Here is a 21,226-nt window from a genome sequence, read left to right as displayed (position 1 = left end):
AGGACACACAAGGAACCTGTCTCCGGTAGTACACGCTGCACTAGTATCATCCATCATAAACGAGGCCATTGTTTATGATGGATGATACTATAATGATACTGTAATTGTTTATTACAACTGTGAGACAAAGTATCAAACAGAGCTTAAGTGGTCGATGGTAGAATAGAATCCTGTACCAGTTGAACAGTTGGTACAGAAATCAATGTGATCAAGTGCGCAATTATGCAGATGTCCTTGAGCGCTTTTAAAGTGTCTGACTTGACCTTTAAATTTAATAGGAATTGCCTTTTTCCGTGAGAAAATCTGGATAATTGATGAGTTGGCCTTTATTATACAAGGTTATCGTTGAAGTCAGAGATTAATTGCGAGTTTGACGTTGTGAAACGTGCCGGCTGGATCGTCCAATAGCAGCTTTGAGTTTTTAAAAAAAAAAAGTCCGACGTCGCTTCAGGTGTCCCCTGAAACATATTCATCCGCGTCAGCGTAAACAGAAAACAATCCACCCCCAAAAAAACAAACAAACGATTTGACACACTTGTGTTCATAAAAACGTACCGTTCTAAAAGTACGCCTTTTTTTCTAGACTTGATATCACGTCCCAAGACGGTGACAATAAGCAATCAAGTACAGTGAGTGTTTCATGCTTGCGTAGTTTTAAGGAGTTCAAGTACAAGCATCCATTCTCAATAGCGTGTATCCTGAACAAGGTCGCGGGTAGGGGTTGGGTTGGGGGGTGCCCGAGCCTATTCCAACAAGGCACATAAATAGACCAATAAACATTCACACCCACATCCACCCCGTCACCCGGTGGAGAACCGATCCCACTGCCCACACAATGTACCACAACACGATCAATGACTAATTACAATCAATAAATCAAATACTCTCTCTTGCGTTTGCACATACACATAGAATGTATCTGGGTCATCAATCAGTTCCGGGCGCTATTGTAGCCAATTCGGTTCTTAATTGTGATTTTTAAACCAAACACCGTGACGTCTCCCCGCCATGGCGTGGGCTATGACGAGTCACGATGGTGAACGTGGATCGTTTCAACTAAGCGCAAAGCTCGAGGTCAAACCACGAGGACCTTGGGAGCAAATTGGTGTCTAGTTTTTTGAGCGGACGTGCTCACTGCCTTGGAACATTCCCGACACGGTGCGTGGATGGGTGTGCGCGTGGACGCGGGTGCGCGTGTGTCAGCTGCCTCATCTCGTGTTGATGTCGAGTGGCTTGCCACCGGGCCCGACGGTTAATAACGGAATAAAACGTCCCCCGGCCCCCCCGCCCCGTACACGGAGCCCCCCTTTCCACGACACCGTGACCCGACCCGTCCTGCCCGAAACGATGAGCCAGCCTCGGCCGGACGAGTTCAAGCCGCCCCCGGAGTGCCCGGTGTTCGAGCCCAGCTGGGAAGAATTCGCAGACCCGTACGCCTTCATCAATAAGATCCGTCCCATCGCCGAGAAAACGGGCATTTGCAAAGTCCGGCCGCCTCAGGTGAGCGTGTTCGCGGATGTCTAAACGCCCCTTCGGACGCGGATGCTCGCTCGGTCGCGACGCTTGTTAGGAGGTGAAGCGGCGAGGGATTTAAAGGGACTGCTCAACATGGCGGATGAACGGCTAGGTTCATTCTTTTGTGCTGCCGCGGCTCGCCGCGTCGTTTTCGGCGTCGCTGGCGTCGCCAGCGGTCCGATTTCCTCCGTCCCGGACGCGTTACTCGTCCCACCAGCGTGGCCCGAGTGGAACCGCGTCGTTGTTGGCCGTGTGTCAACAAAGCGTCGGGCGCTCCGGCCACTGAGACTTTGAGCTAATAGGCTAATGCTAACTAGCAGAAACTGTCATGATGTAGCACACGGTGCTGTTGTCATAGGTGGATATGCGGAAGACAGACAGCCTTGTGCCGTATTCGGCCAAAAAAAAAAAAGTCATCGTGAAGCACATCGCTTTTTTTTAAATCTCCCATATGGGCCGTCGCGCCTGAGTGGATTCTCGGGCGTTATTTGCCGAAGAGCATCCATCGCTGTGCGGTCGGCGTGACACCCAACACTTGTCATCAACCGTCACTTTATATGAATCTATCCCGCTTTGGCCGGTGTTAAGAATGGACTTGACAAAGTCATCAAATGGCGTCCTAACAAGTACAGCAGGTTATGTAAATAACATGCAGTCATTAAACAGCCGTGCCTCTTAAAATGGAGGTGGATGTACCCACAGCACGAAACCTAGAGAGTTTCATTTTCATATTTAGGCTGACTTAAGACGGCCTGAAGACGAGCTCCGATTCTCGGGCTCAGTTTGTTGGGTGTCGTCCTCCATGTTGGCTTTGTGGTAAGCTGGCCGAGTGACTGCCTTGAGTCTTCCATCTGGCCATTTTGTGTGCCAGTGGGGGGGGGGATGTATGCTTCTTCTTACTTGGAACAAAAACTTGGGCCTCCCCTTTTGTGCGCGACCATTCTTGTTTTCCACGCTCAGCTGTGTAAAGAAAGGGTTTCTTTGGGGGGTGGGGGGTTATCTGTAAGTTACACCCCGAGGACGATCAGAGCGTTCCATGTCAAAAGGCCTTTTGTGTCAATTACATATATCTCTCCTAAAAATTGTTTTAAAAATGGGAAGGCTTCACAAAGGAAAGCCGAGAATCTACCGAGGCGGCGTGTAAGAGTAATAGACTGTGGCCCCCCCCAACGTAACAAGCCTCCCACTTCCAGACAAAGGCTCATGTTCTGATATTGCTCTGTTGCTGTTCAGGGTTGGCAGCCTCCATTTGCTTGCGATGTTGACAGACTTCACTTTGTACCTCGGATCCAGAGGCTCAATGAACTGGAGGTGAGCGTTTGTCCATGGGCCACATGTTTGCTGTGGTCAACTCATTTGCGGCGTTTTTAGAAGATGAAGATGCGTACGCGGGCATGAGAAAAACGTCGTGGCTCGAGAACTGTGAATAACGAGCGGCTTCATAAAATGGCGGGAGGTGTTACAATTGTTACAAACGATTGTCTACTATCCCATCCCAGGCTCAGACGAGAGTCAAACTCAACTTTCTGGACCAGATTGCCAAATTCTGGGATTTGCAGGGATGTTCCTTGAAGATTCCCCACGTGGAGAGGAAGATTTTGGATCTGTACCAGCTCAACAAGGTTGGTGTCATCTAACCTGGCCCCCCGTTTGAATTGCCTAACGAACCTTCCGTTTGCTGTCTGTCACGTGCCATCGCAGTTAGTGGCGGAGGAAGGCGGATTTGACGTGGTGTGCCGCGACCGACGTTGGACTAAGATTGCGATGCAGATGGGCTTCGCCCCTGGGAAAGCTGTTGGCTCACACCTGCGAGGACATTACGAGAAAACGCTCTACCCCTACAATCTCTTTCAAAGCGGCGCAAATCTGCTGGTAAGACGCACGCCTCGCCGATAGGCTCGTCGTGGTTTCTTCGCGCTACAACTGATACAAGACGGCGGCGCCATGAGAGACGACTTGAATTGTTTCCACGCTCGTAAAAAAAAAATATGGGAAGGTGCTGGGGGAGCGCGCGACGATGCGCAGCCAATCGGTTCACGTGTTGGATCCACTCGTGCCCTCAATGGTTGTTGTCGCGCCAGGAACCAATCACGTGCCTCGTGTGAGTGCATCAAATTCTCTGAGACGAAGCACCGCGGCTTTCCGCAATATGGCTGTGCTTGTTTGTTTTTGTTTTGTTTTTTTTCTCCATTTTTATTTCTTGATGTCGCATGATGATGACGCAGGGTGTCCGGGCTCTCCCTTAGAGATAAGTTGAGAAGCTCGGTCATCCGGGAGGGGCTCCGAGTCGAGCCGCTTCTCCTCCACATCGAGAGGAGCCAGATGAGGTGGCTTGGGCATCTGATTCGGATGCCTCCGGAGCGCCTAGAGTCGAGCCGCTTCTCCTCCACATCGAGAGGAGCCAGATGAGGTGGCTTGGGCATCTGATTCGGATGCCTCCGGAGCGCCTAGAGTCGAGCCGCTTCTCCTCCACATCGAGAGGAGCCAGATGAGGTGGCTTGGGCATCTGATTCGGATGCCTCCTGAACGCCTCCCCGGTGAGGTGTTCCGGGCATGTCCCACCGGGAGGAGACCCCGAGGAAGACCCAGGACACGCTGGAGAGACTATGTCACCCAGCTGGCCTGGGAACCTCTCGGGATCCCCCGGGGAGAGCTGGACGAAGTAGCTAGGGAGAGGGAAGTCTGGGCTTCCCTGCTAAAGCTGTTGCCCCCGCGACCCGGCCCCGGATAAGCGGTAGAAGATGGATGGATGGATGGATGGACGCCTTACTATACATGGTCGTTTTTTTTGGCTAAAAACGCCTTACTATACATGGTCGTTTTTTTTTCGGGCCAAAAACGCCTTACTACGCGGATACAAGCGGCCGAAATGAGTTTTCTCCGCAGGGTGTCCGGGCTCTCCCTTAGAGATAAGGTGAGAAGCTCGGTCATCCGGGAGGGGCTCCGAGTCGAGCCGCTTCTCTTCCACATCGAGAGGAGCCAGATGAGGTGGCTCGGGCATCTGATTCGGATGCCTCCGGAGCGCCTCCCCGTTGAGGTGTTCCGGGCATGTCCCACCGGGAGGAGACCCCGAGGAAGACCCAGGACACGCTGGAGAGACTATGTCACCCAGCTGGCCTGGGAACGTCTCGGGATCCCCCGGGGAGAGCTGGACGAAGTAGCTAGGGAGAGGGAAGTCTGGGCTTCCCTGCTAAAGCTGTTGCCCCCACGACCCGGCCCCGGATAAGCGGTAGATGATGGATGGATGGATATTTCTTGATGATTCTTATTTTTTTATGAAGGCACTATTTTGCAAAATGGCGCAAAACATGAAACACAAAGTGGCGAACATCTCGCGCGAGTTGTGTTACTCGTCTCTCAAGGCGCCGCTGAATCTGCAAACCGGCTCGCGGTGGGATTTGAAGCCTTTTGTGTACGCCGTAGATGAAACGCGTTCACGCCCCTTTGACGCTGTTAAATGGCGGCTCGCCCTAAAGTTTTTGGCAAGAAATCTGTGACGTATATCTTGGATGGGCGCCCCACGACCTCTTTCGTGCAGGTCGCTCCAAATAATTGAATTACTTGGGCTCTCTCTCGCCTCAGACACCAGAGGCGGCTTCCAAACTGATGCGTTTGGAGGCTGATGGCGAGCGCCAAAAGGTACGTGGCCGGCCGCCACAGACGACACAAGACGTCTCCCGAACAACCGCCTGCATGCTGTGGCTGCGTTTGATGCCGTTTTTCCCCAAAGTCTTGCTTGCAGAAACGATTTGTTGTCGCAAGCCATGTTACTGAACCTTTGCTAACTCGTCCAATGTTCTCGACTCGGAAGCCAGCCGGTTTCTCAGTACCAAGATTTCCGGGCAGGAAAAACACGTGGCGCTAAAATGGAGTCATCATAACGTCGTGTCTTCTATTGCCGTGCTTCCCAACCTCTGCTGGGTTTGGCGTGCCGCTCTGTTGTTCCTCTTGCACGCTAACGACATGCCACCCCTGCGCGTCGTCTCTTTTCTCACCTTTTATTTCCACTCTGAGCACAAAAGCATCTCTTGAAAGCGGCATTCTCTCGCTCTTCTGCGCCAAGCCGCTCGATCCGCACGTTCACCCGCACGTTGTTTGCTTCAGTGCGTTCAAAAGGCAGTCCACGCAGAGCCAGAGGAGGCTGCAGAACATGCGGATCCGGTCGACACCAAGGAGCCGCCCACGCTGCCCGAGCCGCTTCAGAGTCAGCCCATCCAGATGGCCAATTCCTTCCCCGGCGCTCGCAGAGGCAAACGCATCAAGTATGAGGTGGGGCCTCGTCCACTCAATGCTTCTCTACGCATTTGTCGCCACGACGACAGGTTTTGTGATTTCATATTGTTGTTCCACCATTCGTGTCACCTACAAATTTTTGAGGAAGCCCCCCCCAAAAAAAAGCCAAATAATGTGGTTGTAACAATTGCCGCTAACACTGTGACGTGGCAATGTTCAAAAATAAGCAAACCTGTTCAAATTCATGCTAAATGGAAGTCGGCGCATGGCCCCCACCATTCTGAGGAAACTCAAATGCACCCCCCCCCCTGCCCCCCCCCCCCCACCTTTCTAAAGAAAACAGCCCCAAAGTTTGAGTTGTGACGTTTGGAGGACAGGAATGGTGGAACATGTTCGGAAATGACAAAAAACTGCCATTTGAATGGGGGGGGGGTGGGTGGGGGGAGTCAGGTGACCTCCAGTTCATGGGCCCCCTTTTCCCGTAGTCTGCGTGTGTGAAGAGCGAAGCGGGCGAGGCGGCGGGCGAGAACCGTCCCAACTTGAGGAGGAGGATGGGCTCTTTGGTGGCCAAGCCAGAAGCAGGTCAGCCTCCCACCCTTTTTGCGCATCTGCCGCGGCGGTTTCCGCTTTTTGGAAACGCGGACACCCACGCGTTGCTCCCGCCCGTCTTGCAGAAAACGAGATTCCCGTGCAAGTCAAACAGGAGCCGGCGGAAATCAAGGAGCCGCTCTTTGAGGAGGACAAATTCAAGCAGCGCTACCCAAAATACGTTCCAGCTGTGCCTCCCAATCCGGTCAGTACGGGCTTTCGCTCTCAGCTCAAGTTGCTCCTTTTTCTGTGCGCTCTCATTGCGAAGACGCGCGTTCGAGCTCAATGGAGCATACGCTGAAATGAAACTTTGAAACATTCATTCATTCATTCATTCATCTTCCGAGCCGCTTGATCCTCACTAGGGTCGTGGGGGGTGCTGGAGCCTATCCCAGCTGTCTTCGGGCAGTAGGCGGGGGACACCCTGAACCGCTTGCCAGCCAATCACAGGGCACACGGAGACGAACAACCATCCACGCTCACAGTCGCCCCCTAGGGACAAGTTAGAGTGTTCAATCAGCCTACCATGCATGACTTTAAAATGTGGGAGGAAACCCGAGTACCCGGAGAAAACCCACGCAGGCCCGGGGAGAACATGCAAACTCCACACAGGGAGGCCGGAGCTGGAATCGAACCCGGTACCTCTGCACTGTGATGCCCACGTGCTAACCACTGGACTACCGGGCCGCCCAACAATCATAATAATAATAATAATTAAATGATGTGAAGGAAAATTGTAAATAGTACTGCGGTTTATCCATTTTGTGTATAAAGGATATCTTATCTTATCTTATCTTAACAAATGATCAGAGGGGATTTTTTTCAAGATGGGCCCCACCGCTGCAGCGCACCGAGTAGCAACCTTTGCTCGCTTCCTCCTCCAGGTGGATCTGGTTGCGTGCCTGGTTTGCGGCAGCGGGGGCGACGAGGACCGCTTGTTGCTATGCGACGGCTGCGACGACAGCTACCACACCTTCTGCCTCATCCCCCCTCTGAGCGACGTCCCCAAGGGAGACTGGAGGTGCCCCAAGTGTCTGGCTCAGGTAGCGAACGCTCGACGTCGACAACGCGCCGGCCCAATAAAAGGAGTGCCGCTGCCACTGAATGCGTCGTCTTTTCTCGTAGGAGTGTAGCAAGCCTCATGAAGCCTTTGGCTTTGAGCAGGCTTACCGGGACTACTCCCTGCGGGCCTTCGGGCAAATGGCGGACGCGTTCAAGTCGGATTATTTTAACATGCCGGTTCACGTAAGTTGAGCGCAGTTTTTTTTTCCGCACCAAACGTTCTGATCGTTCATCAATCTCCTCCAGATGGTCCCTACGGAGCTGGTGGAAAAAGAGTTCTGGCGCTTGGTGGGAGCCATCGAGGAGGACGTGACGGTGGAATACGGAGCAGATATCGCCTCCAAGGAGTTTGGCAGCGGATTCCCCATCGCCAACGGGAAATTCAAGGTCTCGCCCGCGGACGAGGTAAAGCCGTCGGTGGTGCGCAACGTCGGCGGCAACCACGCCCGCGTAAACGTTTGCGCGTCTGGGCAGAAATACCTCCGGTGCGGCTGGAACCTCAACAACATGGCCATGATGAACCCGTCCGTCCTCACCCACGTGACGGCGGACATCTGCGGCATGACCTTGCCGTGGCTTTACGTGGGCATGTGCTTCTCCTCCTTCTGTTGGCACATCGAGGACCACTGGAGCTACTCCATCAACTACCTCCACTGGTACGTCCCCAGCGGGAGCGGCGCTCGCGGAGCCCTTTCATATCCTTGCCGTTGCTTTTATTCACTCCGAGGGGGGAGCCCAAAACCTGGTACGGAGCTCCCGGCGGTGCCGCCGAGCAGCTGGAGGAGGTGATGAAGAAACTGGCCCCGGAACTGTTTGAGTCTCAGCCCGACCTCTTGCACCAGCTGGTCACCATCATGAACCCCAATACCCTGATGGCGCACGGGGTCCCGGTTTGTTTTTGCACATCGTCGGCACGCCGCCAGGAGCCTCTTCCGACGGATGCTCATTTTTGGGGTGGGGGGCGGGGCTTGTGCTTCAGATTTATAGAACAAACCAGTGCGCCGGTGAATTTGTCGTCACCTTTCCCAGAGCCTACCACAGCGGCTTCAATCAAGGCTTCAACTTTGCCGAGGCCGTCAACTTCTGCACTGTCGATTGGGTAAGCGGGATTCGCTCGGCCGGAACCTGTTCCGGCTGATGTCACTCAAACAAAAGTGCAGCCGGCACCATTTTGGCAGCGGAGGCTTTGCGGGTTTTTTTTCCGAAACGGAGCGTTTCCTTTGGCCGCGGCTCTTTTCATACTCAATCGGAAAGGAATGACCTGCTCACCAAAGCTGCCCGATCCTGACATCTCCTCATGACCCGACCTCCATCTTGCCTTGCCATCCCTCCAGATGTCTCTGGGCAGGCAATGCGTCAGTCACTACCGCACGCTCCACCGCTACAACGTCTTCTCCCACGACGAGATGGTGTGCAACATGGCGGCCAAAGCCGAGACCCTGGATGTGGTGTTGGCCTCCGCCGTCCACAAGGACATGGCCGCCATGATCGCCGAAGAGCGGGAACTGAGGGCCAAAGCGGCAAAAATGGTGAAGCAGTCAGAACGGGCTCGGTGGCCATCCGTCGGCCGTGACCTCTCACCCCGCGCTTTGGCCTTGGCGTTTGAAGGGATTGCTGCGGCGGCGCGAGGCCAAGTACGACCATCTCCAGGATGACGAGCGACAGTGCGCCAAGTGCCGGACCACCTGCTACCTGTCGGCCGTCACGTGCCCCTGCAGCCCCGGCGTGCTGGTCTGCCTGCATCACGTGGGCGACCTGTGCGCCTGCCCGCTCGACAACTACACGCTCAAGTAAGTGGCGCCGCCCAGAGGTCGGGCAGGCCCTTGCGTCTCCGCAGGCCCGACGCTCGCATCGCATTCGCTGCTGTAGTTTCAGGTACACGCTGGAGGACCTCCTGCCCATGATGAATGCCTCCAAGCGGCGGGCCGAGCAGTACGACGCCTGGGCCTCCCGCGTGTCGGAGACTCTGGAGGCCAAACTGGAAAAGAAGAAGGGTAAGGCAAGGAGACGTGGAGAAAGGCGTTGCGCCCGGCCCCGCCAGTACCGTCAAGGGTCCCCCCCCCCTCTCCCGCAGGCTTGCCGGTTTTCCGCTCGCTGCTTGCCGAATGCGAGTCGGAAGGCTTCCCTGAAAACGACCTGCTGCGTCGCCTGCGTCTGGTCACGCAGGACGCGGAGAAGTGCTCCTCCGTGGCGCAGCGGCTCTTGAGCGGCAAACGGCAGACCAGGTACGCTTAGCCGAGACGAGGCCGCCTCGGGACACGGCCGCGGCCTTGACCCCGACCTGCTCCCCAAGGTACCAATGCGGCGCGGGGAAATCCCGGAGCCGGCTGAGCGTGGAGGAGCTGCGTTCGTTTGTGCGGCAGCTGTATAACCTCTCCTGCAGCCTCACGCAAGCGCCCTTGTTGAAGGTAGCCTCGGGGTGAAGTGAGCTTGAGAATGCGCTCGGAGCGATCCTGCTCCTGCTCACTCCCCATTGCCCTCTCATTGAAGGACCTCTTGAATCGCATCGACGACTTCCAGCAGCACAGCGAGAAGGTCCTGGCCGACGAGTCCCCCGGCGCGGCCGAGATCCAGAGCCTGTTGGACGTCAGCTTCGACTTTGACGTGGAGCTGCCCGAGCTGCCGCGCCTGAGGGAGCGGCTGGAACAGGCGCGCTGGCTGGAAGGGGTGCAGCGGGCCCTCATCCAGCCCGCCGGCCTCACTTTGGAAAGCATGCGGAGGCTCATCGACCAGGGCGTGGGCCTGCCGCCGCATTCCTCGGTGGAGAAAGCCATGGCGCGCCTTCAGGAGCTTTTGACCGTGTCGGAGCGCTTGGAGGACAAGGCCAGCGGTCTTCTGAAAGCCAGGTGAAGGCGGCGCGTCCACCGATCGAACAATTTTGAACGATACCATTTCCTGCGTGGACTGGAAACAATGCAACAAAAGAATTTCCAATAGTTTCTGCATCATTTTCAAGTTTTCCACAAAGGAACGACCTCCTTCGTTTGATCTTGACCGTCACGGTGTCCCCTTTGGTTCTCCCGCTTGACCCATCAGGCCGCCTCACTCCATCGAGACCCTGAGTGCTGCGGCTGAGGAAGCTTCCGGCGTCTCCTCTCACCTCCCCAACTGCCTCCTCCTGAAGGACACCATCAGAAGAGCGCTGGAGTGGCTCCAGGAAACGGAGGAGCTTCAGGTCAGGATGCACTTGCGGGTTTGGCTTCTCGTAAAGCTTCTGACTTTTCGTGTGAATGCCAATGCGCCCCCCCCCCCCACTTAAAAGACACAAAAATATGATGGACTGACGGCGCAGAAGGAGGAAGCTCGTCTGTGAGCCCGGTGGAGGGATGCACTAACCCCCCCCCCCCCCCCTGTTGTTTTGCAGGCCAATGAGCGCAGACCCCTGGTGGACAACTTAAGCGACATGGTGCTACGAGGACAAGCCATCCAAGTCCACCTGGAGCCCCTAGACCGACTCGAGTCCGTCGTGGCACAAGCGCAAGACTGGAAAGAATCGGCCGCCTCCCTTTTCCTTCCCAAGGACACGGGCCACACCCTACTGGAGGTAAAAGCCCCTCCTGCGCCGGCGTCGTCCTCGCGGCTCTGAGGAGGCCCGACCGTTGCCTTTTGCGTCGCAGGCTTTGTGTCCCAGATGCGAGCTTGGACATGAAGGCTCCCCGAAGAGGAAGGCCAAGAAGGGGAAGGAATCGCCTAAAAGTAGCAAGAAGAAAAGCCCCCGGCTCCTCAACACCATCAGCGATGTGGAGAAAGCGCTTTCGGAGGCCGAGGACTCCGCTTCCGTCGTAAGTGGTCGTCCGCCAACAACCTCCGTCCGTCGGCTTGACGCGCATCGTCTTACCTTCCCAAATCCTTTCCCGGACGTTGAACGGGGGGCGGGGACCGGGCTTGGTTTTCAGAACGCGACGCTGGAGGCTCTGCGGGCCAGGGAGATGGAGGCCTTCCGGCAGCTGCGAGTGGCCAACGAGTCCAAGCTGCTCCCGACGGCCGACTGCACGGACCTGAAGGTGTGCGTCTGCCACAAGGCGCCCATGGGGGCCATGCTGCAGTGCGAGCTCTGCCGGGACGCCTTCCACAGCGTGTGCGTCCGCCACCCGTCGGACCTCGGCCACGCGCCTCCGTGGCTCTGCCCCCGCTGTCGCAGATCCAGAAAGCCGCCGCTGGGCAAAGTTCAGCCCCTGCTGGCGTCCCTGAGGCGGATCGGCGCTCGGCTGCCGGAAGGCGACGCGCTGCAGCACCTGCTCGAGAGGACGCTGGACTGGCAGCGGCGGGCGCAGCGCGTCGTGCAGTCTTGCCGGTTGAGCGAGCCGGCGCCGCCCGTGCTGACCCGCTGCGCGTCGGACTCCGCCGACACTTGCGGCGACACGCAGGTCGCGCCTCGTCTCCCCGTTTGGCTCGCTTGGGGGCATCGGGGCTTTCGTCATTTTGCCGTTTTCCCGCAGGCGCCTTGTTTGACTCCGGAGTGGAACAAGACCAGCCATTCCCAGACCGTCTTCTACACCGAGCAGAGATGCATTCCGCTGCAGGGTCAGCCACGCCCGTCCCTCCTCCCGCGCCCGTTGGATCGGCGGGAAAGGAAACGGCACTCTCGTTTTTGGCTTGACAGGCTTGAATCGGGACCTGGAGGAACTGATGGTGGAAGGCCTCCTGCTGCAGGTGTCGCTGCCAGAAGTCCACACGCTGCAGCGTCTTTTATTGGACAGAGCCACCAGCCAGCGCGCCGCGTCTCCGGCGCGGGACGATTCCGCCGACTGCGACAAACGGGGGCGCTTTCACTCTCAGGGAACCAAAGTCAGTCAGGTAAACCCGCCACTTTCATCTCTTTTCCAACAGGTGGCGTGAGAGAGTTTGGTCGGGTTTACCCCATCCGTCGGTTTCTGTCACTTTTTTCACGTCCGCTTGCAAATCCCAAATGGAAAGGGAGAAAAATACACCGGATTAATTTTATTTATTGAATACGCTTGTCGTCTTGTAAGGAGCGACGGCCAGGCAAAATGAAGTACTCGAAGAGCTGTGGTACAATCCTTTATTTTAGCAAACATACGATCATTTATGTTCCAGCAAAGGCGGGCCTTAGCGTAACAAACGTCCAGTGATTGGATCAAGATCGATTTCCGGGCCGCTAGCCAAACCGGGGGCTGTGATTGGTTGGTAGCGAGCGACAGCGGGCCCGCCGATTGGCTGATCAGTCTCACAGCACGAAATTCAAATGTCAGAGTCCTCAGAGGGCATTTGTGGTTGCTACAGTCTAATGCGCTCCGTCTGTCAGGACGCAAAAGCGAGGGACGCTCCGATGGTGCCGGAGAAGAAAGCAAAGAGGCACCTGCCGATCCACGGCGAGCGGCGGGCGAGGGACGCCACGCATTCTCACAAAAGGCAGAAGCCGAATCCAAAGGAAGTTCCGCGCAGGCCGGCCTCCAACTTGCCCTCGCCGCGTTCTGATATCTCGCAGTCCGACGAGTCGGACGAGGACATGGCCGCGTGTCCCGCGGAGCGATGCCAGCTCCCCGAGGGAAATGAGGTGGGGGGAGAAAGTGCCGGAAATGAGCGCAGGCGTCCAAAAAGTGACCGCGTTTGCCTTGTGGTGCGCAGGTGGACTGGGTCCAGTGCGACGGCTGCTGCAACCAGTGGTTTCACCAAGTGTGTGTCGGCGTCACGGCCGAAATGGCGGAGAAGGAGGACTACGTTTGCGTCCGGTGTGCACTCGGCACCGCGCGCATGACGGAATGAAGCGCTGCCGCCCAAAAGGACGCTCGGCGGGTGCCACCAGCCTCACCCTCACCCTTTGTCCAACCCTTTTTGTAACAATGGTGCTATTTTCTCTTTCTTCACTTGTTGTCCGGAACTATAATTGTTTGGGGGGGGGATTTTTACATGCATATTATATATATTTACTTATGAATTGTTTGTGGATGTGATGTGCATTGCATGGGATGCCATTACATCGACGCAAAGAAGTCTTACTTCAAACGCACCCAGTCAAGGTTAAATGGTGGATGGGGGGGGGGGGGGGGTCAATATTCTCTTCTCTCAAGCCCGATTGCATGCCGAGCAAGATTTGATGACGTCGGAGCCCAGGTTTTCTCCCACCTCCCTTTGGAATCCAGCGTTTAGTACATGCATCTTCATATGATCCTTGCCCTTTTTGTAGAATAGTTTTATTTATCCGAGCAATAATTTCTGTCCGATTAAACAAACGGATCTCCGGCGAATCGTTGTTGCCGTAGCAACGGTGCGATGTACAGCGGGGGGGGGGGGGGCGCGGCTGCTCACGTGTACAAATGGCAGCGTGGAACTTGGGATAGGATACTCAGTGTGGACTTGCTAGAGTTTATATTGTGGAATAAATTCATTTTGTTCTATGGATATAAGTCTGTCGTCGATGCAGTGATCGGTTGTGTGTCGCGCCGTGGCAAAAGCAAGATGTGTGCTTTTATTTTGAAAGCTGAAGAGGAGGATGCTCAGCCTTTCGCAATAAAATGAACCAAAGCAGCAGGGCGGCAAGTTTTGTTTGAACATGACAGATGCGCGTCACTAAACGACAGCACTGGCAGCTTGATTTTTGTTTTTTTAAGAATGCTTCAAATAAGTCCGGTGATTTTTAAACGTATGCGCTCCATTTCCCCCACAGTTAGACGTACCTTCTGCGATATGATTTGTGTTTGAGGGGAGCGCCGTGATTTTTCGAACGTAAAAAGTGTCATATATGACTCATTGAATTGGAAGGAGGGCGGCACGGTGGGCGACCCTGTGAGCACGCCCGCCTCGCAGTGCAGAGGCGCAGGCTTCGATTCCGGGCATGGCCTTCCTGTGTGGACTTTGCACGTCCAATACAATTCCAGTAGATTGAGGCACAATTGAAAACGACAAAGTAGCCGAGCTACTGAGTGAAAAGTTTTCACCGAGGTTGAAATAAGCGCCCGAACACGGAGCGCTGCGATTGGCTGATCTTGAGCCAATCAACGGCCGTCGTCTGGATCCTTCCGCACGTTCGCCCAGTATGATTTTTCGGGCACGGACGCATTCACACAGCCGAAAACGGAAAACGGTGAGTGTTTTGACAAGCTTCCGAGTCCCATTTGCTATCGGTCGCACATCTGTCCAGCTTTCAACTCCGGTTGGTTTTGGTCAATACCGTTGAAGTCTCCATCGAGACAGAAAAACGAGGCGCGGCGGGAAGTGTATTAGCGCACAGGTTCGCGGGTTGCTAACCTCAAGCTAAATGATTAACTGCGGTTGTTGTCGACAGAAATCGCCCCTGTGGCGGCACACCGCTGTCACGGAAAGTGTAGCTTGTTGCTTCTGCGCTGGAGAGCTACCTCAAAGTGCCCTCGGTGGTGTTGGCTGTAAAACTCGACTTGAGTTTTGCCGTCGCCCCTTTTAAAGTGAAAAGGGTGATAAATTGAGCTCGGCTTCGATTTCATATTTCTCCGTGAACGCAACGATAGTCGACGCGGTGCTTATTTCCTTATTCGCAGTAACATCCGGTGTCGCTTGTCATGTCTTCATTCCATGGACGTTAGCGTAGTGCTAGGACAGTAACAGGACTGTCCTAGTTTTAACAGCAACTCACGAAACTTGGAGCGCCCCCCCCCCTACCCCATTGTATTTAAAAGTTTATTTTCTTTTGTCACGCTGGCAATCGCTGACTTTTTCGCTTGGGGATTTCGTGCGGTGGACAAGTTTGGCAAACTATTAGCCACACCCTTCCTTTTCGACAACGTCTTTTCTGTAATATGACGTCCAGTTTATTGCTATCATTCCAACGGCCCCGCTTTCCTTTTTGTATTAAAAGTGGCTTACAGCGAGTTTTTGGACAATTCGCCCATGAAGTGTTTATCGTACGTCTATGTTGCTTTTACTCGGTACGAAATGCTTCCGCCGGGTAGCTCTCAACCCGTATTGTTTTGATTTTTTTGTTATTTTAAAGTGTCCTTGGGTGTCTTGAAATGCGCTTATAAATAAAATCTATTATTATTATTATTAACTGCATGTTGAGTTTGACTCCGTTCAAAGCAATAGATCGCGCTGTCCTCCTTTCATTGAAGCTAACTTTTAATAAACATTCCCTTTTCTAGTCTGTTTGGTGCTTTCTACCGTCTTTTTTACCGATTTGTTTTGCTGTTTATTGTGCATGTTAAATCGCTCCATGTACAGCACTTTGTATGCAGCGATGGCTGTTTGAAAGTGCTCGACAAATACACTTGACTTGACTTGACTTTTCTGATGAAGCAGGACGGCCTATTTCAAGCTTTGTGGCCCCCCTTTGGTGACCCGGAGCACCCGCCGCTGTCTTCTGTGCACCCAAGGATCTCCCAGATGTAGAGGGAGTTGACCTTTGCAGCTGCTGTCTACACAGTATGTTGATGTGTTTTTATTTTCAGATTGCTGAATAAAAATAGTAGTAATAATAATAATAATTTAATGATGTGAAAACAATTGTAAATAGCACTGCGACTTATTCATTTTGTTTTTATATTACACTTAATTGAACAGTGTTAGTTTTTTTCTTCATCTTTCTACCCACAATTTTGCTGCTGTAGACTGTAAATTTCCCCAGTGTGGGACAAATAAATGATATCTTAATTTCGAAGGACTTATCGATACACACGGGGCTAGAATTACACTTCTGACAGATTAAAGGAAAATCTGAACCCCAAGACGAAGGCAATAAAACGCTTCGTTTAAAGGCCTTTCGCTCTGCGCTTAACAACACGCCCGCCCATCATAAACGACGAGCCCATTCTGCGAGGGCGCGTCGATGAAACGCCGCGTTGCCTTGGGCGGGCATTTGACATCGCAGTGATGTCAGACGCCGCATCTAATTGGCAAAGGATCGGCGGAGTCATCGGTAGAGCCGCCAGAGGGAAAAGCGTCCACGCTACTTCCTTGTGGTGTATGTTAGGAAGGCTAGTTTGTGAAACAAAGCCAAATTTTAGCATATACAAGTATTTGTGATTTGTTACCGGAGAGAGGAGGGCCTGAAACTCAAAATAAATCACCCCCCCCCCACACACCTTAATGCTTGTTGCCATTCCTGTACTTGAAACTGCAGCTATGTAATCGAATCGTTGGTTATTAGAGCAGCGAGCATAACATGGACAGGTTCAGTTTGCACTTGACTCTCGGGTCGGATTTGAATGTCACGGCGACGCCTGCGGCCTCGGATTTCCATTTTGGGGTCGTACGTGCCCTCCAGTCGAGTGATCACAATGGCCCATTGTGGGCTTGCGCGTGTAGCTGTCGGCGCGGGCCTCTGCTGGCGCAGCGCGCGTCATTCTTCCAATTGCAAATGCTGCCCGAGTGTGACAGAGTGCTTTTTGTATCGCTTTGGACAAAGCTCCCAAACTCCCACGACGATAAATATGTTCAGAGAGGCTCAGAAATGAGTGCGAAGTCTTTCTCTCTCTCTGTCGCTATCGAGGCATTGGATGATGAGATAACGAATACAAGTTGTATCGCCCCGTGTAGTGCTGACTTTATCCCTGCAAATCACGACTATAAAGCTTGTCTTATCTTATTCTTTGAGATTTTCAGTTTGGCTCCAACGCGAGTCGCCCTTGTGGAATCCCCACCCCCCCCTCCACCCCCACCAAATAAACAATGAAATAAAATCCACAGCGGCCCGGTAGTCCAGTGGTTAGCACGTCGACCTCACAGTGCAGAGGTCGTGGGGTTAGATCCCGGTTCCAGCCTCCCTGTGTGGAGTTTGCATGTTCTCCCCGGGCCTGCGTGGGTTTTCTCCGGGTGCTCCGATTTCCTCCCACATTCCAAAAACATGCGTGGCAGGCTGATTGAACACTCTAAAATTGTCCCTAGGTGTGAGTGTGAGCATGAATGGTTGTTCGTTTCTGTGTGCCCTGCGATTGGCTGGCAACCGATTCAGGGTGTCCCCCGCCTACTGCCCGAAGACAGCTGGGATAGGCTCCGGCACCCCCCGCGACCCTAGTGAGGATCAAGCGGCTCGGAAGATGAATGAATGAATGAATGAATAAAATCCACAAGCACTTCCACTGCCTCTGAAATCCTCCAGCAACTTTTGACATTTTTAGCTGAAACAAGTCTGTTAATTGGATTTTTAGAGCAGGTGGGGAACGGGAAATATGTTGAGAAATAACAACATTGTACTGATTTAGTCTAAGGGTTTTTTTTTTTAAACCATTTTTTAACACCCCCCCGCCCCCCCACACACACACACACACACCGAAGCACTTTGGCCCAAGCAGCAGATGGAAGCGGCGCTTTTGGAGTTTGACCTGGTCGCAAAGCAGCAAATTGTTGTCCGTTTTTGTGGACCCCCCCTTGAAACGGTTTTCTCTGGCAAAAGCAACTGGACTTGGGGTGGAACCAAAGTGTGGGGTTTCCTGTCGCCGAATGTCACACGCGCCCCCTCTCTGACTGCCTCTCTGTCCTTTCGCAGACCCCTCGTGGTGTCCACTGAAGTTGGCCATCATGCGCGAGTACAAGCTGGTGGTGCTGGGTTCAGGAGGCGTGGGGAAATCCGCACTGGTGAGGCATTGACGCCGCCGTTTCAAACGTCATTCAAATGTGCAAGTCGATTCAGATATTCCTGAGTAGTGAATTGGACTTGAGGGCATTTCCGTCAAGTACCGTACCGTGGAACCTGCGTTTTTGGAGATCCATCCCCAAATTTTGGTTCAAAACCAAATCATACGAAAACCAATTTCCCGTAGGAAATAATGGAGAAGTCATGTGTACATCTCAGACACCCAAACAAATACTGTATATCTCTTATTGAGATTAACCATAAAACAATGTGAAATTGATTTTAAATGGCATCCCAGGGGAAGAAATGAATATGAAACGCCACTTGCACCTTTTTGGCCAGCCGACGTGCTCTATGAAGGACGGTGAGGAGCTGAGCTTTTCGTTTGGAAGGAAAATCTTTGTTCGTCCCCATAAGGGATTTAAGAGTCACACTCGATGTGTACAGTAAGCAGCAAACTCTCCAAATACCTGCGATGAAAGTGCCGCTGTTTTGCACTGACGCTCGCTCAACAAGAGAACACTTCATAAAGTCACAAATCCACAGTGTTTTTTTTGGGGGGGGTTTGCTTCTGAGAAATGTGCGGCACAGTCACACGGGTTTAGTCCGAAAAAACAAACTGCGTAGCTGTCGTGTGGCGTTCCACAGGACTCCGTTCTGGGGCCTCTGCTGTTCTCATTGGATCTGCCCGCATTGGGCTCCATCTAAAGGACACGGATGGTATTTCCTTCCCCAGCGATGCGGACAGATGACCGTCAGATGGATGTACCGTCACTTTGTTTGTTTTCCAATCTTGAAACGGCCTCTCTCGGTGCCTCGGGTCTGCGGACCGGACGCTATTCGAGGTACCGAAAACCAAGCGGAGGCTCCGAGGGGCTGGAGCCTTTCCCGTTGCCCCTCCCTCTCTTTGGAATGAGCCCCCCCCCCCCCCCCCCTCGCTGGCCATTTTTGACACTCCCCTTCCAACTCGTCATTTTTAGTCTTTAGCTTTGGACTCGGCATGAGGCTTGCTTCTGAGTTGGACTGTTTTTTGTGCTTTCTACTGTCTTAGTGATTCATTGATTGTTTTATGGTTTGTTGTTGCTGCGCGTGCGGCACTTTGTTGACAACCGTGGTTGTTTCCGAGCGCTGGCAAAATACACTGGAGTTGAGATTGTGACGGTTATTGTGTCGATATTGTTGGAATTACACCATCGTGACTTAGCTTTTGTTTGTTCACTCCAGACGGTGCAGTTTGTGCAAGGAATCTTTGTGGAAAAGTATGACCCGACAATAGAAGACTCCTACAGAAAGGTAATCTTCAATAGGGTGCCAGTTTTTATTTACTGAAATTTACTTTCCCAGCCAGGGCCCATTTGGGCTTTGTTGGCAGGCTGTTTGAAATCTCTTGCAGCCCCCGGGCTGAAAGTTAATTTTCAATCTTGTTTCCTCTCCCGCAGCAAGTGGAAGTTGACGGGCAGCAATGCATGCTGGAGATCTTGGACACGGCCGGAACGGTACGTGGAGCCGGAGCCGGCCGGCCGGGCGCTTGCCAAAGTCAAATCAAGCCAGTGTGTGTCCGCTTACCGTTGTCGCCCCCCCACGCCCCCCTCAGGAGCAGTTCACGGCCATGAGGGACCTTTACATGAAGAACGGGCAGGGTTTCGCTCTGGTCTACTCCATCACGGCGCAGTCCACCTTTAATGACCTGCAGGACCTCCGCGAGCAAATCCTGCGAGTCAAAGACACCGAGGACGTGAGTGGCACGCGTCAAGTCGTACTTTATGCGGCGTCCTTGCGACCGCTGTCATGGACTAATTGAGTCGTAACCCCAAATATTTGTCGTTGGTCAAGCAGGTCCCCATGATCCTGGTGGGGAACAAGTGCGACCTGGAGGGCGAGCGCGTGGTGGGCAAGGAGCAGGGTCACAACTTGGCCCGTCAGTGGAGCAACTGTGCCTTTTTAGAGACGTCGGCCAAATCAAAGATCAACGTGAACGAAGTAAGTTTGCCCGCGGCGGGCGGGCGGGCGGCCGTTTCCTGCTCCCTTGACCTTCCTGCACTTGTAGATTTTCTACGACCTGGTACGACAAATCAACAGAAAAACGCCGATGGAAAAGAAGGCCAAAAAGAAGGGCGGCTGCACTCTGCTCTAAAAAGGCCCCCCGCCGTGCACGCCTTCACCGAGTCAAGACTGCAGGAGTCACCAGCACCTGTTTGGAAATCCTCTTTCTTTGCTCGTTTGTTTGTTTTTAATGGACTAAGTTTGTTTCAGAGTCATCGTGGATGTTTTTTGGGTGAATACGAAAAGGAGCCGTGTTTCCGATATAAAGTGTTCTTTTGTCCATCTAATTAAGCGTTGGCCTTTTTGCATTTCTGAACTAACAGCGGCAATGGCAACGCAGCATTGTTCTCGACTTACGCTCCCACTTTGATCATATTTCGCAAGTGACTTGGTTTTATAATGAGCTGCAAGCCTTACACGTCATATACTCGACTTCCGTTTTGCATAATAAAGCTGAGCTGATGTTAAAGTTTTAAAGACTGATGGTGGGGGTTGGGGGCTCCTTTTTAAAAAATTTTTTTTTGCCCTGAAGATGAAAACGCATTGTACTAAATCGCTTCAAAGATTGTCCTGTTTGTCTTTTGGAAATATTAAAATTACGTACATTTTAATTTGTTTCCGTGTGTGTCTTGATGTTGAACAATGACTTTAGTTTCCATGGAAACAATATATTTAACATGATGTGTACATCTATGAGATGAAAAAGAAAATGTCACGAAAAAAATATATTTTTCCACTTATGTCAAGGAGACAGTTTAAACATTGTTTGATCCCCCGCCCCCACTGTTCATTATTTCAAAAACTGACTATTCATTTCAATAATAAGCAGAGCAATCGATTTTTTGATGTTAATTCAGGCGAACTGATCGCTAATGATATGGCACCTGCAGTGCCTCCCCCTTCAAGAGGCTGCCATGTTTCGCCGCCATCTTTCCACTACGGCGACTCAAAGTAGACAAAGTTCAAATACGTAGTTCCTCAACCAGAGATGACTACAGCACGTGGAACAAATTCCCAAGACTGACTGCGTCGCTTGAGGGAATCCTCCAAATTGTTGGGATGATGTTTTGCTTGCACTTCTGCTGAAGAAATTGCTGTTTATACTGCCCCCAGGTGGCCAGACACCGAAATCGGCAGTGCCATGTGTATTGAATTGAAAGTGTAATTTAAACAAAAAAACGACTTTTAATTCTATTTAAATGTCATGACTATATAATGCAGAGTAGAATAGTTTCAAAAACACAAGTATGTAAGGAAACCACTGTACACGGGTGCTTTTCA

General features: G+C 52.8%; 2 protein-coding genes across 7 annotated transcripts; both read left to right on the top strand.

Moving 5' to 3' along the window:
* Nucleotides 1-1,138: 1,138 nt before the first annotated feature.
* Nucleotides 1,139-13,757, top strand: kdm5bb (lysine (K)-specific demethylase 5Bb). 4 transcript variants are annotated; one of them, XM_052054226.1, is made up of 28 exons: nt 1,140-1,500; nt 2,749-2,826; nt 3,015-3,137; nt 3,217-3,387; nt 5,098-5,154; nt 5,620-5,784; nt 6,234-6,330; nt 6,423-6,541; nt 7,221-7,379; nt 7,462-7,581; nt 7,645-7,803; nt 7,873-8,054; nt 8,126-8,288; nt 8,378-8,497; nt 8,733-8,927; nt 9,007-9,188; nt 9,268-9,392; nt 9,473-9,623; nt 9,692-9,806; nt 9,889-10,244; nt 10,435-10,573; nt 10,763-10,942; nt 11,016-11,180; nt 11,295-11,765; nt 11,838-11,922; nt 12,002-12,195; nt 12,665-12,916; nt 12,988-13,757. In XM_052054226.1, the coding sequence occupies exons 1-28, from the start codon at nt 1,222-1,224 to the stop codon at nt 13,123-13,125; spliced, it is 4,740 nt and encodes a 1,579-aa protein (XP_051910186.1). In that variant the 5' UTR covers nt 1,140-1,221; the 3' UTR covers nt 13,126-13,757. The 4 variants fall into 4 exon arrangements, with proteins under 4 accessions (XP_051910169.1, XP_051910186.1, XP_051910161.1 ...); XM_052054209.1 differs by having other exon boundaries at nt 1,139-1,500; nt 7,645-8,054; XM_052054201.1 differs by having other exon boundaries at nt 11,295-11,922.
* Nucleotides 13,758-14,304: 547 nt separating this feature from the next.
* LOC127594008 (ras-related protein Rap-1b) lies at nt 14,305-20,556 on the top strand. 3 transcript variants are annotated; one of them, XM_052055841.1, is made up of 8 exons: nt 14,305-14,443; nt 15,631-15,753; nt 17,816-17,904; nt 19,127-19,195; nt 19,342-19,398; nt 19,497-19,637; nt 19,739-19,882; nt 19,950-20,556. In XM_052055841.1, the coding sequence occupies exons 3-8, from the start codon at nt 17,848-17,850 to the stop codon at nt 20,034-20,036; spliced, it is 555 nt and encodes a 184-aa protein (XP_051911801.1). In that variant the 5' UTR covers nt 14,305-14,443; nt 15,631-15,753; nt 17,816-17,847; the 3' UTR covers nt 20,037-20,556. The 3 variants fall into 3 exon arrangements, with proteins under 3 accessions (XP_051911801.1, XP_051911809.1, XP_051911818.1); XM_052055849.1 differs by having other exon boundaries at nt 14,362-14,443; nt 15,628-15,753; XM_052055858.1 differs by lacking the exon at nt 14,305-14,443 and adding an exon at nt 14,465-14,590.
* The last annotated feature ends 670 nt before the right edge of the window (nt 20,557-21,226 follow it).

This window comes from Hippocampus zosterae, chromosome 2 (genome assembly GCF_025434085.1).
Source record: "Hippocampus zosterae strain Florida chromosome 2, ASM2543408v3, whole genome shotgun sequence".
Classification (NCBI taxonomy): domain Eukaryota; kingdom Metazoa; phylum Chordata; class Actinopteri; order Syngnathiformes; family Syngnathidae; genus Hippocampus; species Hippocampus zosterae.
The sequence above is the reverse complement of the archived record's forward strand: the minus strand, read 5'-3'. Positions and strand labels throughout refer to the sequence as shown.